General features: G+C 42.0%; 4 protein-coding genes across 7 annotated transcripts; 2 read left to right on the top strand and 2 right to left on the bottom strand.

The window, feature by feature from the left end:
• Window positions 1–287: 287 nt before the first annotated feature.
• LOC103871798 (glycosyltransferase BC10-like) lies at window positions 288–3,534 on the top strand. The gene is made up of 2 exons (XM_009150104.3): window positions 288–1,792; window positions 2,607–3,534. Exons 1-2 carry the CDS (start codon window positions 1,190–1,192, stop codon window positions 3,246–3,248), a joined length of 1,245 nt encoding a protein of 414 aa, XP_009148352.1. The 5' UTR covers window positions 288–1,189; the 3' UTR covers window positions 3,249–3,534.
• LOC103871799 (pentatricopeptide repeat-containing protein At1g10270-like) lies at window positions 3,530–6,235 on the bottom strand. Its single transcript, XM_009150105.3, has one exon. It carries the CDS (start codon window positions 6,178–6,180, stop codon window positions 3,721–3,723), a length of 2,460 nt encoding a protein of 819 aa, XP_009148353.1. The 5' UTR covers window positions 6,181–6,235; the 3' UTR covers window positions 3,530–3,720.
• Window positions 6,236–6,333: 98 nt separating this feature from the next.
• Window positions 6,334–9,229, top strand: LOC103871797 (protein FAR1-RELATED SEQUENCE 11). 4 transcript variants are annotated; one of them, XM_009150101.3, is made up of 4 exons: window positions 6,334–6,464; window positions 6,858–7,847; window positions 7,928–8,371; window positions 8,458–9,221. In XM_009150101.3, the coding sequence occupies exons 2-4, from the start codon at window positions 6,870–6,872 to the stop codon at window positions 9,073–9,075; spliced, it is 2,040 nt and encodes a 679-aa protein (XP_009148349.1). In that variant the 5' UTR covers window positions 6,334–6,464; window positions 6,858–6,869; the 3' UTR covers window positions 9,076–9,221. The 4 variants fall into 4 exon arrangements, with proteins under 4 accessions (XP_009148349.1, XP_009148350.1, XP_009148351.1 ...); XM_009150102.3 differs by having other exon boundaries at window positions 6,461–6,599; window positions 8,458–9,229; XM_009150103.3 differs by lacking the exon at window positions 6,334–6,464 and adding an exon at window positions 6,490–6,648 and having other exon boundaries at window positions 8,458–9,229.
• A 265-nt stretch (window positions 9,230–9,494) lies between these two features.
• Window positions 9,495–13,845, bottom strand: LOC103871796 (biotin carboxylase, chloroplastic). The gene is made up of 17 exons (XM_009150099.3): window positions 13,717–13,845; window positions 13,566–13,637; window positions 13,130–13,470; window positions 12,768–12,909; window positions 12,530–12,628; window positions 12,379–12,435; window positions 12,159–12,230; window positions 11,750–11,839; window positions 11,413–11,472; window positions 11,055–11,240; window positions 10,846–10,938; window positions 10,667–10,748; window positions 10,473–10,579; window positions 10,258–10,333; window positions 10,078–10,124; window positions 9,926–9,988; window positions 9,495–9,844 (listed from the first exon to the last, which is right to left on the bottom strand). The coding sequence occupies exons 1-17, from the start codon at window positions 13,816–13,818 to the stop codon at window positions 9,797–9,799; spliced, it is 1,737 nt and encodes a 578-aa protein (XP_009148347.2). The 5' UTR covers window positions 13,819–13,845; the 3' UTR covers window positions 9,495–9,796.
• Between the last annotated feature and the right edge of the window lie 82 nt (window positions 13,846–13,927).

Below are 13,927 nucleotides of genomic sequence, written 5' to 3'. Positions count from 1 at the left end.
CATCAAAATGACTGGATGAGTTATAAGGTATACACATGTATTCATGTTGTCTCTCATTCAAATTGACAAATAACTAATTAAAATAGTTGGTGCACAAAAAAAAACTAATTAAAATAGTTTTTCCTCATTCTTTTGTAAGCCAAGAGGAAGATTGAAAGTAACACATAGTAATCATGATAAATTTGACAATACCATTCATATGGAAGTTTTTTTTTGAAACTACCAACCAATATGTGTTCTCTTCGTGGGTGACAAGATGACACTAAAATAATATTTTAATGATGATAAAATCTTTATATAACCCCTAACCAATATGCTTTCACTTTAAAAAGGAATTTTACCTAAGTATTCCATTATATATCTTGACTAGAAAAAATATGTTTTGTTATTGTTTTATAAGATGGAACAATAACAATTTTTCATCAAAGCATTCTTAGTTCCTTAAAGTAAAATCAAAAGATAACAACATAGTCATAAACTTATGTATAAACAAAACTACTAAAAGAGTTAAAAATTTCTATTATATAATACAAAATGGAGGAATAGTTGTATTAATTTATTCTATGAAAACACATACTCTGTACCTACTTGATTGGCTGGGTAAATAATGACCAAAGCTTTGTAGATTTGTTTTTAAATGTTTAATTATTACATTATTAAGGTTACACTTGAATAATTTATAAGCTTGAAATACTGAAATCTTTTTTAAATAGAAAGTCGGACCAAAGAGATGACGAGCACTAAACCACGTCACAGTCGAACGTGGGCCTCCAGCCCAATAACTTAAAGAACCTATAAGTTCTTCCCACCTGGCAAGATCTGCGGAGTTTGAACTTTGAACTCTTTATGTTTTCAACGTGGACCATAAACTCAATTAAATTACGTATAAACTCAACTTTTAATTTTGTTTTTTTTTTATAATAATAATAAAAAAGATCAAAATCCACCACACTTCCAACTAGAAAAAAAAGACCAGATTTGTTTATGTTTCTTCTTCTTCTTAGCGGAGAATTCAATTTTTTTTTTTCTGATCTGTTCCACTCATCCTTTCCCACTCTCACGAAAGATCTGATTATGATTACGGTCTCTCCGAAGCATACAATGTTTCCATGAAAGGCTGAAACTTTATTTTTTTTTTGGAGAGATCATCATCACTCTGTTTTTTTGAGAGTTTTCTCGAATTTTGATCATGGCGAGAGGAAGAGCGGGTGAGAAGGAGGAAGGCGAGAAGCACATAGGGTTACTAAAACTGGCTCAAACGCTGTCGTTTCTGCTCATATTCATGGCCGGGATCATCATCGGCCTCGCCGCTAGCTCCCACATCGATCGCTACTTCAACTCCTTGCCCACGACGGCGTTCTCCTCCTCCTCCCCCTCCTCCGCGGCCCTGCAAACGGTTCCCGATTACTCGAACTGCACGGTCGTCCACCGGGACTGCGCAGGCGGCGAGGACGAGAATCACGACGACGACGCGGCGGAGAAACGGAGGGATCGGGAATGCTGGAGCGTGGAGGGGTTTGTGCGGCCGGGGAATCTGAGCCACGGGATGAGTGACGACGAGCTGTTCTGGAGAGCGTCGATGGTTCCTGTGAAGGAGGAGTATCCGTACGAGAGGGCTCCGAAGGTGGCGTTTATGTTTCTGACGAGAGGGCCTTTGCCTATGCTTCCGCTCTGGGAGAAGTTTTTTAGAGGGAATGAGAAGTATTTGTCGGTTTATGTTCATACGCCTCCCGGTTACGACATGAATGTGTCGAGTGGTTCGGCGTTTTACGACAGGCAGATCCCGAGTCAGGTACGTGTTGATGTAATAAAGTGTCTTGCTTTTGTTCTCATTTGTGACTTAACTTAGAATACAAGAACAGAGTATTTTGGATAAGTAGATGAGGTTTGTAATGGTGTCTTTCATATGGAGTTAGGACACTTTGGGATTCTGTAGTTGTGCTAGCTTGAGCTTTAGGAGATGAAAAATCTAGGTGAAATGGTCCTGAGATTTTGAGCTGGAGACAGTACTATTTTACCAATTCTCATGGATCTTATAGTTAGCTCATGCACGTGGGATAATCAATAACGTCCAGGGTGTTGAAGTATAGTCATTCTGGATCATGGAGATCTAGTTTTGTACAGGAAGTAAATGTAGATTTTATTTTTTCAATTGTTTTTTTTTTACTTGTTAGCTACATCTATTTCAAGGTTGTGTATGGATGAAGATTGGTTACTCTTGTAGATACATAGTTCTAAATTTTAATAATGTTCACGAGTAATTTCGCCATGATATGGAAAATAGCTTGTTATAGTTCATTTGATGGGGAACAAATTGATCCGTAGGGGTACGAAACTGAAACATACTAGTTCACAAAAACATTATATGAACTTCTCATGTTGATTTAAAATTATTTTGTTGTAGTAATCTCTTTCATTATATGAATTGCTCAAGGCTTCTTTTTTTTTTCCCCACGACACTGATTTGGTTTCTAAATATTGTTTGGTTTATAACTTTGAGGATCATGGATAGTCTGTGTCACTCTATGTTTGATCTTTATGATTACAAAAAAAAATAGAAATAATCTGTTTGGTTCTGATGTTTCTTCTATACTTTAATATCTCAGAAAGTGGAATGGGGATCTCCACTACTAACAGATGCAGAGAAGCGGCTTCTAGCCAACGCATTGCTCGACTTCTCAAACGAGCGTTTCATTCTCCTCTCAGAAAGCTGCGTCCCCGTCTACAACTTCTCCACCGTCTACTCTTACCTAATAAACTCCGCTTACAGTTTCGTGGACTCTTACGACGAGCCCACACGTTACGGCCGCGGGCGTTACAGCCGCAAGATGCTCCCAGACATCAAGCTACACCACTGGCGTAAAGGGTCTCAGTGGTTTGAAGTAAACCGTAAACTCGCCATCTACATCATCTCCGACTCGAAATACTACTCCTTGTTCAAACAGTTCTGCAGACCGGCTTGTTACCCTGACGAGCATTACATCCCAACGTTCTTGAACATGTTTCACGGTTCGGTGAACGCGAACAGAAGCGTGACGTGGGTGGATTGGTCCATAGGTGGACCTCATCCAGCTACGTATGGGGCGGATAATATCACGGAAGGGTTTCTACAGTCCATAAGGAAGAACGAGACGGATTGTCTTTATAATGAAGAGCCAACTTCTTTGTGCTTTCTTTTTGCTAGGAAGTTTGCTCCTAGTGCGTTGGCTCCTCTTATGAACTTGAGCTCTACAGTGATGGGGTTTTGAGGAGAGCAGCTGATTTTTTTTCTCTTCATGTTTCTACTTTTATAGAGATGAGATGAGAGATTCTTCTACGAGATACATACTTAGGACTTCTTTTGGTTATGGTCACTTCTTTTACTTGATCTTAGATATAAAAAAATGTAAAGGTCGAGCCTTTTTTGTATGTAGGAGTTTTGCTTCTGCCGACCTGCAGAGCTAATAGCTAATCTAGTTATAGATTACCAACATCTATTCTTTTTCATCAACTTTTTGGAAAAATGAAATTACAGTGCGAGAGTTTTTACTGATATTGAACTGCATTACTCTTTAATCTTTATTAGGAGGCTTCAAGAGAAGCATAAATACAAGTCAATCAACAACAAAAGGTGTTAGATTATGATGTTGATCTTTAATAAATAAATATCAGAGTTTGCATGCGACCCACAAACCAAAAGGCAAAGGAAGATGGGCAGAATGAATAAGCCAAGTTGTCGAACTAGTTTCTCAATTCAACTACCTTTTTTTCTTCACCGTCTTGCCACTCATGGGAGGAAGATGACACTGGCTCTTGTTGTTGAGAAAGATGACCATTCCCAGAGTTTGACCACAGTGCTTGATTAGCTGCCACTTGTCCTGACGTGGGATTTGACCACTGTGACTGCTGATGGCTAGCTGTCTGATTAGACCATGGCTGCTGCTGCTGCTGCTGCCCTGTCCAAGCTGACTGCTGGCCAGCTGTCTGATTATTCCACTGTTGCTGATGATGGCCAGTGTTTTGATTACCCCACGGTTGCTGCTGGCCAGGCGTCTGATTAGCCCACTGTTGCTGATTATGGCCAGTCTGAATACCCCACTGTTGCTGCTGGCCAGTTGTCTGATTATCCCATGATTGCTGATGAGATGAAGGACTTGACCATCCCGGTTGCTGAGACCAAGATTGCTGCTGTTGATATCCTGGTGCCTGACTCGACCATGATGGTGTCTGTCGCCCTGCCGTCTGATTAGACCAAGGTTGCTGCTGCTGGTTAGACGAGGTGTTGGACCAAGAAGGATTCTGGCCGTTATTAGCCTTGTAAGTTCCTCCTGTTGTTTGACCTGACCCTGGTCCCTGGTTCGTCCATGGGACCTTCTCTCTAGGTTGCTGGGGAGCTGCAGATGTAGCCCCTAACACTGAGGGTACACCAGGTGCAGTGTTACCAGAACGCAGAGAGTTTCTAACCGGACGGGTAACCGTATTCAAGGTTTTCTCAATCTCATCACGACGTTTTGCTTTCTCAAAAGTCTCTATGATAAACTCACGCAGTACAGGAGCAACACCAACACTATATCCAACCATCTGACCAATTATATCCTTAGCTTGGTCAAGTGCACCGCCATCGCAAAGACCTCTAACCACCACATCGTAAATCGAAGAATCTGGTTTCGGTTCCCTCTCTCCCATCTTAGTCAACACCTCTGCAGATTCAACCAGCTTACCATTCTCAATCAGCTCGCCAAAGACCCTCGTACCGAAATCAGCAACCACCCTCAAATTCACATCAACCATCCTGTTCAACATCTTGAGAGCATCGTCGACCCTCTCCGCCTTGAGATAGGCATCAATCATCGCTCTGTGGCTCGGAGCATCAGCAGGCAAGGATTTGCCTACACCTTCCGCAAACAACCTTTCAGCCTCTGGTAACATCCCATGTTCACAGAACCTCGTTACTATGTTACAGTAACCTACATAATCCATCACAAACGGCCTAGACGTCGGTTTTCTCCCAACTTTCTTGAACGTCTCAACCGCTTCCTCAAACTTCCCCATCTTGAAACACTCATTGACCATTATACCAACGGTCTCCGAATTCACAGAGAGAATATTAGGAGGTGTGTGATTATCCAACATCTCATTAAACAGATCCCAAGCTTCACTCTTTTTACCATACTTGAGAAAAACTTCCAAAAGCACATTCCCAGTATGTGGATACATTCTAAACTTCTTCTCCAACAAAGACCTGTAACACTCCATAGCTTCCTCATCCTCACCTTTCTCAAACCAATACTCCATAAAAGTGGCGTTCACAATCCCATCGTAAACAGTACACTTACTTCTCAACTCATCAAAGAACTCATTCGCCTTATCTAACTCCCCAAGGTCCAAGAACCCTCTAATCAAATTACTGTACGCAATCGAATCCGCAGCTAGGCCTTTACTCAGCATCTCCCGTAACAAACTCGCGGCGTCTCCGCTCCTCCCAGCTTGAACCAAACCTCTCGTCAAATGTCTATACGTAACCGACGAAGGAGCGAAAGGAGAATTAGCCAATACGTAACGGTACACTTCGAGAGCTTCCTCCACGTGTCCTTCGTCGCAGTGAGCGTTGATGATCTGATTGTACGAGACTACATTGGGGACGATGTGATTCCGCTTGAAGAAAAACTCGAACAGAGAGATCGAGTCTCCGTAGCGCTTGGCTCTGCACATGGCGGCGATGATGGCGTTGCAGGTGAAGACGGTGGGCCGGGTGCTGGAGAACACGGAGTTCCGAGCGAGGCGCGACGCGGCGTCGAGATCGGACGCTCTGATCAGGGACTGGACTCTGTTGTGGAGGTTGAGCCGTTGGCCGACGAGGGAGGAGGTCGAGTCCGGGAGGCGCGGCGCGTTGGGGTCGCGTTTCGGAGGGGGATCGCGCCGGAGAGCGTTGAGAGGAGGCTGGATCCGGCTCTGGCGTCTCTGTTTGCGACGCGCCGCGTCTGCTTCCTCGGCTGATGAGAATGTTCGGTTTCGGATCTGGAATTGAGAAGGATCGTTGAGTTGAAATGATTCTTGAGTGTCAGCGATCGTCTTCGGATCTTCAGTTTGTGGGGAAAATGAGATGTTGTAGAAGCGCTGCTGGATGAGTGTGATCGGAATAGGGGCGGTGGTGGTGGTGGCCGCGTAGAGACGGTGGCGTAGGAGGTGACGGAGAGACATGGCGGGAGGAAGAAGAAGGTTTGGGTTTTAAGATCAAACGGTGTGGCTTAAACCCTTTGAATTAAAAAATAAATAAAAAGACGATAAATATAATTTAGTAAAACGGTGACGTATTAGTAAGTGGGAATGTTTGGTGATAGGTGTAATAGTATTCTCGAGAGGAGTTAGAGAAGGCGTAAGATAACAAGATGCGTATGAGAAACAAAGGGATTGTTGTCACCTCCCTGCGCAAATTAGGGCTTCTCCTTCGCAACACTGTGTTCGTCACTCTCGTCTTATAATCAGTACTCTCTCTCTCTCTCTCTTGCAGCTTCTCTGTCTGTTTCTAAAGATGAAAGAAACTAGCTTTCGATTCATGCTAGTTTCAATCGTGAAACCCATCTCTCTTGTTCTCATGGCCGTAGATCCGCATACAAAATGTGACCTTGATTTCGAAATCTCTAATTACTTTAAAGTTCTAATCTTTCTGTGAGATATTTGGATTCTGAATCGTTTTAGCTTCGTGTGCATGAGTTAAAATTGAAACTTGTTATCAATGTGTCCCAAGGTCATGTTAGCAGTAGATTCTAAGCCACAAGGCGATAGCTTTATATGAATAGTTAGCCATCTCTTAACATTTTATGTGTATAGTTATCCCAATGCTACTTAGATCCTTGTTGCTGTTATGTGCTTGTCAGGTAAGGAGCAAGATGTCGGATGATGCTGGACAGATGTTGCTAATCTACGATGATCCCTCAGACCATCGATCTCTCTCTTTGGACGACGCTAGTAGCACTGAGGAATCACCAGACGGGACGGGCCTCTCTTTAGAAGCAGTTAACGATGTCATCCCGTATATAGGACAAAGATTCCTCACACACGACGCAGCTTACGATTTCTACAGCACCTTTGCTAAGCGCTGCGGGTTCTCAATACGTCGTCACAGGACAGAAGGGAAAGACGGAGTTGGGAAAGGACTCACCAGGCGCTACTTTGTTTGCCATCGCGCTGGTAACACGCCTGTCAAGACTTTAAGTGAAGGAAAGCCACAGAGAAACAGAAGATCTTCTCGGTGTGGATGTCAAGCGTACTTAAGGATTAGTAAAATAACTGAGTTAGGTTCGGTGGAGTGGCGTGTCACAGGCTTTGCTAATCACCACAATCACGACCTGTTAGAGCCGAGTCAAGTTCGTTTCCTTCCTGCGTACAGGTCCATATCAGACGCAGATAAAAGCCGGATTCTGATGTTTTCCAAGACGGGGATAACGGTTCAGCAGATGATGAGGCTCATGGAGCTTGAGAAGTGCGTCGAGCCTGGCTTTTTGCCGTTCACTGAGAAGGACGTCAGGAACTTGCTTCAGTCGTTCAAGAAGCTTGACCCTGAGGATGAAAACATCGATTTCCTGAGGATGTGTCAGAGCATAAAGGAGCAAGACCCTAACTTTAAGTTCGAGTTTACGTTGGATGCAAACGATAAGTTGGAGAATATTGCGTGGTCATATGCTTCTTCCATTCAGGCGTACGAGATCTTTGGAGATGCTGTGGTTTTTGATACGACGCATCGGTTAAGTGCAGTTGAGATGCCACTTGGGATATGGGTTGGTGTTAATAACTACGGTGTGCCTTGCTTCTTCGGCTGTGTGCTTCTGAGGGATGAGAATGTGAGATCTTGGTCATGGGCACTACAGGTACTTCTCTTTTGACCTCTTGGTAGTTATCTCTTAAGTAGAACATTTGTCTCCTATCTGACATTTGTTTCATACATAAGGCTTTCACAGGGTTCATGAGTGGGAAGGCGCCTCAAACAATACTAACAGACCATAATATGTGTCTCAAAGAAGCCATAGATGGGGAGATGCCAGCCACTAAGCACGCGCTCTGCATATGGATGGTTGTTGGAAAGTTTCCATCCTGGTTCAATGCTGCTCTTGGGGAGCGTTACAACGACTGGAAAGCGGAGTTCTATCGCCTCTACCATCTGGAATCCATAGAGGAGTTCGAGTTGGGTTGGAGAGACATGGTGAACTCTTTTGGACTGCACACGAACAGGCACATTAATAACCTTTACGCCTCACGTTCCTTGTGGTCTTTACCGTACCTTAGAAGCCATTTTTTAGCTGGAATGACTTTGAGTGGCCGGTCCAAAGCCATTAACGCCTTTATCCAAAGGTTTTTGAGCGCACAGACCCGTCTAGCTCACTTTGTAGAACAAGTATGTTTTCGTCTTCTTCTTCTTCTGGCAATGCTATATTCAGTGCTGGTCAAGCTCTTAGGCCTTTTCTATTTCCTTATGTGCAGGTGGCTGTTGCGGTGGATTTCAAAGACCAGGCCACAGAACAGCAAACAATGCAGCAGAATCTTCAAAACATCAGCCTAAAAACCGGAGCTCCCATGGAATCTCACGCAGCCTCGGTCCTCACTCCTTTCGCATTCTCCAAGCTCCAAGAGCAGCTTGTGCTTGCAGCTCACTACGCTTCGTTCCAGATGGAGGACGGGTATCTCGTGAGGCACCACACAAAACTCGACGGAGGAAGAAAAGTGTATTGGGTTCCTCAAGAAGGCATCATAAGCTGCAGCTGCCAGCTGTTTGAGTTCTCTGGGTTTCTCTGCAGGCACGCGCTCCGAGTTCTCTCAACAGGAAACTGTTTCCAGCTCCCGGACAGGTATCTTCCTCTGAGGTGGCGCAGGATCAGCACGTCTTTTAGCAAGACGTTCAGAAGTAACGCGGATGATCATGGAGAAAGAGTTCAGTTTCTCCAGAATCTGGTCTCGACACTTGTCTCTGAATCGTCAAAATCAAAGGAGAGGCTAGAGATTGCAACAGAGCAAACCTCCATCCTATTGTCCCGCATCAGAGAGCAGCCTATCTCTTCACTTTCTCTCAGAGACATCACTTCTGTTCAGAGAAATTTTTGATACTGCAAGGCAGACGCGTTTGTAATCTATGCAATGACGTAATTTAACTGCAACTGTTCATCCTAAATAGCTTGAGAGAGAAGCCATTTCAACCTTCCTTCTCTGTTTATAACGACACTCTGATTATGATGATTTCCATCCCTTTCTTTGGACTGCTTTAGCGACCAACGCATACATATATAACGTATATGCATAAACTGAGTCTGTGTTCTAGTGAGAAGGTTGAAAACGGACAAGCATAGCGTAGAGAGTTCGTCAAAAGCCCTAAATATAGGGTTCCTGGTTCGAATCACCAACTCATTGACACACCTGTCTTTTATCCACACCATTCTCCATAACTTCATGGAATGGCACTTCCCTAGAGGTACTCCAGGGAAAGACAAATACTAAAAGGATCTGAAGAAGGTAGAGACATGGCAAGAAACAAAATCTAAGGATAAATAGGCAAACACACTGAATATCAAGTCTCACATTTAAAGCCTAGTCATAAAACATTTCATCTTGAAATACTTAAATGGTCTGAAAATGAAGTTCTCACAGATCCTCACACTAAATCGACAATTCCCTTGGAACGTATTGTGAATACCATAAACTCTAAAGAAAAAACAACACAATTATCGCTGAGATCATGCCAAGTGGATGAAGACTTTGCGGGCATTGGCATAATTGATTCCCCCTTGTTCTGAAAATTACTGGTTTCATGCAAGAGCTGATGAGTTCTCTAAGCAGCTGCATTTGTCAAATCTTTCACTAGCACAATTTCATGAGGCTGCACACATAGCATTGACCATAATTTAGAATAGACAAATCATGATTTGACGAGTAAAGGGTCTAAGAAAATTGTACGTACCTCTGCTAATTCCTCTTCATGCTTGGGGATGAATGCAGTGTCAACTTTTCCGTTCTTGAAATCCTGTTACCAGCATGTAAATTTTATAAACTCCAAACTTTCCTGATAAAAAGATTCACTAAGAGTACAGCTAGCTAGTTTATTTCACACACCTCAACTTCAAGGATAAGTTTGTGGTACTCAATGGTGGTGGGAACCCCTGATGAAAGAAAAAACAAGAAACAGAATTGAAAACATTTCATCTGAAGTGCAACAAAAGAAAGTGTCGGCGAAAGATTAACAATGTTAAAACATAAACATAGCAGAATCAGAAGAAAGTTATCACTGAATACCTGTAATAATAGTGTCATTAAGTGCACGTTTCATCCGCTCAATTGCCCTTTCCCTCGTTGGAGCCCATACAATAAGCTGAAATAAATATAAAATACACCATGAATGTCAAAAAGAAACCAATGAAAAAAGCCATAATAACTGAACGTAAGAACATAAATTACAAGTTCTGGAATACAAACACTTCAATGTAATAATCACACACAGTGTACTATACCTTTCCAAGAAGAGAGTCATAGCTTGGAGGAACAACATAGTCGGGATACACATGACTATCCATTCTGACAAAGGGACCTCCAGATGGCAGATATGATGTTATTCTTCCTGTTATTGTGTGTCAGCAACAATGTTGTAATCAACGGTCATTTGCTAAAAATTGGTAAAATGTTGCATATAAGCGGTGAAACATACCGGGTCCAGGTCTGAATCCTTTAAATGGGTCCTCTGCATTGATACGACATTCAATAGAGTGTCCTCTAAGCACAATCTCATCCTGTAGAGAAAATTAATCCAGAAATTGAAGAGGTTTTCTAGCACACCCTTCACCTATGTGGAATATCACAAAGGATACTGATAAGCACTAGTCATACCTGTGTATAACGCAGTTTCTCTCCCATAGCAACACGAATCTGTTCTTCAATCAAATCAACGGAGTAAATCATCTCTGTCACAGGATGCTCCACCTATTTTAAATCCCCCAAAAACGTTAGCTATTCATTCTGCTTCAGATACTTGGATTAAAGGAAAGATTCTATTGAATTATAAATATATACTTTGCAGTCATAACAACTTATCCAACCTGGATTCTAGTATTCATTTCCATGAAATAGAAGGAACCTCTCTCATCCAAAAGGAACTCCACGGTACCAACACCAACGTACCCAATGGACGCTGCTGCTGCAACAGCTGCATCACCCATGGCTTTTCGCAACTCAGGGGTCAGTGCAGGGGAAGGTGCTTCTTCCAGCAACTTTTGGTTCCGTCTCTGTTGTCAAGTGAAGATTTAGTTATTCATGTATTTGCATCTTAGCAACTACTACAGAGAACACAGTCTAGCAGATCTTGGGAAGATTAGTAAAGAGAAATGGTCTAAAGACTAAGCGGTCAGTTTTTTCTTTTGGTTCTTAGACCACCAAGCAACAAATAGAAAATGATACCTGGATGCTGCAGTCACGCTCGCCGAAGTGAACAACATTTCCAAATTTATCTGCAAGAATCTAAATCCAACAGCTGTAGATGAGAACCTTTGATAGCACAGTAAAGATTTAAAAAATATCTGTGCTTATTCAAAGTGTGGAAAAATACAGTTGAAGTTCTTTAGATCAATTCATTCTTTTTTTTTATGAAAAAGCGAAAAATGTCAGTGGTTCCATTAATGAGACGTGAAGCCATGAAAATGAACTCTGAGAATCAGGATCAACCATATACTGAAAACTTAGCCTCTTCTTAAAAATGCTCAGATCATTTGAACAACTTCTGTAGAGAACTGTATACCTGGAACTCAATATGGCGGGGATTTTGGACGTACTTCTCCAGATAAACTCCATCATTTCCAAAAGCAGCCGCGGCCTCACTCTTTGCTGCCTGTAGAACAGAAAATTAAGAAAAAAATAAAGGTTGTTAAAAATTTACAGATCTTCATGGTATAGTAGTTAAGGGATTGGCTAACACTATAATACTTGTTGTACTTTACTACAATATCTTCGTACATGTAAAGTTGTTCTTGAAGAAGTTAGAAATATGATGCAGATCATGACAATCTAGGTTCACTAAAGAGTTAAGATTATGTGATACATTCCTATCAAATATCAGAATTCAGTAGGACATGATTGTGTAGAGCTGTTCTCTTGAACAATCCTTCTGAAATTCAGATGCTGGCCACTTGTGGGCCAGTTTCTCATACCTGCAGCAGTTTCACAAACTCTGACGGTTCATTAGCGAGACGCATTCCACGTCCACCACCACCAGCTGTTGCCTGTAAACCAGAAAGAGACCAGTTGTGAGATTCAATACTCAGTGACTCTTTAGAATATAAAGGAAAAAGAAAGCTTCAGCTGATGCCTATTTAGCAAATCCCAAGTGAGAATTAAGGTAATCTGCAACATTAAAACGAAATAGTTTACCTTGATCATCACAGGAAACCCAATCTCATTGGCGAGCTTGACTCCTTCTTCTGTGCTCTGTAACAAAAAATTTCAACTCATGAAAGTTCCAATGGATATTTTGATGTGACTCAACTTGAAATAAACAACTTATTGAACCAGCATAATATACCTTTAATAGTCCATCACTCCCTGGTACAGTTGGGACACCAGCATTCTTCATCGTCTCCCTGGCAGTTGATTTGTCACCCATGACACGGATGCTATCAGGCTGCAGAAATTAAGGAAGAGATGCAGAAGATCCAGTTAGCGAGCATTTTCTTTTCTATTATTCTAAATTTTAATTAATACGGTTAAGTGCTTTCAAATAATGAATTTCTTATATTCTGCAAATGGTTTAAAGAACTTACATTTGGTCCAATAAAGTTGATCCTGTGCTCTCTGCACATCTCAACAAAAAGAGCGTTCTCTGAAAGGAATCCATATCCAGGATGAAGCATTGTGCATCCTCGGCTAATTGCAGCTGACAGAACATTCGGTATCACCAAATACCTGCACACATCTCACAGTTTAAAAAAAAAGAAGCTAAACTCAATCTCCCCACTCCCCAGTAATCAAGCATATGGACCAAAAATCTAATACACATGTTTAATAGAAAATCAATTCATATTACTCAAAATAATACTATTAACAAGAGAACACATTTATACATAGAACCAATGAAATGGTCAAAATTTGCTGCATGTTAACAGAAGAAGAGAAAAACACTTACGACTGGTTGCTAGGAGCTTCACCAATACAAACAGCCTCATCAGCCAATTTGACATGCAATGCATCCTTGTCAATGGTTGAGTAAACAGCAACACAAGGAATCCCCATTTCATGAGCAGTTCGGATCACACGGACAGCAATTTCACCTCTGTTAGCCACAAGAATCTTATCCCCAGTACTGCAAGTAGCACCAAGCGCACCACCACCACACCTCCTATTCACGTTCTTCCGGCTAACCTTCAAAGTCTGAGTCTTTTGGCTCGGGAAGGTAATGGCTTTCCCCATCATGACATTACACTGGGAACTTCTAATGCTACCTCCCGACCTCCCCAGGAACAAAGACTTCGCAACAAACAAACAAACATTACAAATGTCACTGATGACTAATGATTTTCATGAGAGAGAGAGAGAGAGAGAGAGAGAGTGTGTTCACTTACGGGAAGGGAGGCAGTGGATTTGCAATTAGTAATCATTGAGGCGTCCATTTGCTGGATAAAGAGACGCAGATCCTGGTTTACAGAAGAAACAAACCGTTAAATCTCAACAACAATGTGAAACAAGGAAGAAGAAGATGGAGAAGCTGCATACCTTCTTGTCTCTGAGGAGAAATGTTTCGATGTTAACGAGGGGACAAGTGATTGAATCGGATCGCCCGTGTTTTGTAATGGTTAGAGATTTGGACCCACCCATCCACCAAATATTCACCCATTTTAAAAAAATATTATAATACTGGATTAAAGGTTGTCCCAAAAAAAACAAATACTAGATTAAAATCCGCGCAATAATAAATATATTTAAT

This window comes from Brassica rapa, chromosome A06 (genome assembly GCF_000309985.2).
Source record: "Brassica rapa cultivar Chiifu-401-42 chromosome A06, CAAS_Brap_v3.01, whole genome shotgun sequence".
Classification (NCBI taxonomy): domain Eukaryota; kingdom Viridiplantae; phylum Streptophyta; class Magnoliopsida; order Brassicales; family Brassicaceae; genus Brassica; species Brassica rapa.
This window is presented reverse-complemented; position numbering and strand designations above follow the sequence as displayed.

What these genes read in the sequence shown, in the direction of transcription:
- LOC103871798 (XM_009150104.3), top strand. Translation starts at nt 1,190, where the DNA reads ATGGCGAGAGGAAGAGCGGGTGAGAAGGAGGAAGGCGAGAAGCACATA. An exon ending in ACAGGCAGATCCCGAGTCAG is followed by an intron (nt 1,793 to 2,606) that starts GTACGTGTTGAT and finishes TTAATATCTCAG; the next exon opens with AAAGTGGAATGGGGATCTCC.
- LOC103871799 (XM_009150105.3), bottom strand. Translation starts at nt 6,180, where the DNA reads ATGTCTCTCCGTCACCTCCTACGCCACCGTCTCTACGCGGCCACCACC.
- LOC103871797 (XM_009150100.3), top strand. Translation starts at nt 6,801, where the DNA reads ATGTGTATAGTTATCCCAATGCTACTTAGATCCTTGTTGCTGTTATGT. An exon ending in CTTGGTCATGGGCACTACAG is followed by an intron (nt 7,848 to 7,927) that starts GTACTTCTCTTT and finishes TTCATACATAAG; the next exon opens with GCTTTCACAGGGTTCATGAG. An exon ending in TAGCTCACTTTGTAGAACAA is followed by an intron (nt 8,372 to 8,457) that starts GTATGTTTTCGT and finishes CCTTATGTGCAG; the next exon opens with GTGGCTGTTGCGGTGGATTT.
- LOC103871796 (XM_009150099.3), bottom strand. Translation starts at nt 13,818, where the DNA reads ATGGGTGGGTCCAAATCTCTAACCATTACAAAACACGGGCGATCCGAT. An exon ending in AACTTATCCTTGAAGTTGAG is followed by an intron (nt 9,989 to 10,077) that starts GTGTGTGAAATA and finishes TGCTGGTAACAG; the next exon opens with GATTTCAAGAACGGAAAAGT. An exon ending in ATGAAGAGGAATTAGCAGAG is followed by an intron (nt 9,845 to 9,925) that starts GTACGTACAATT and finishes CTATGTGTGCAG; the next exon opens with CCTCATGAAATTGTGCTAGT.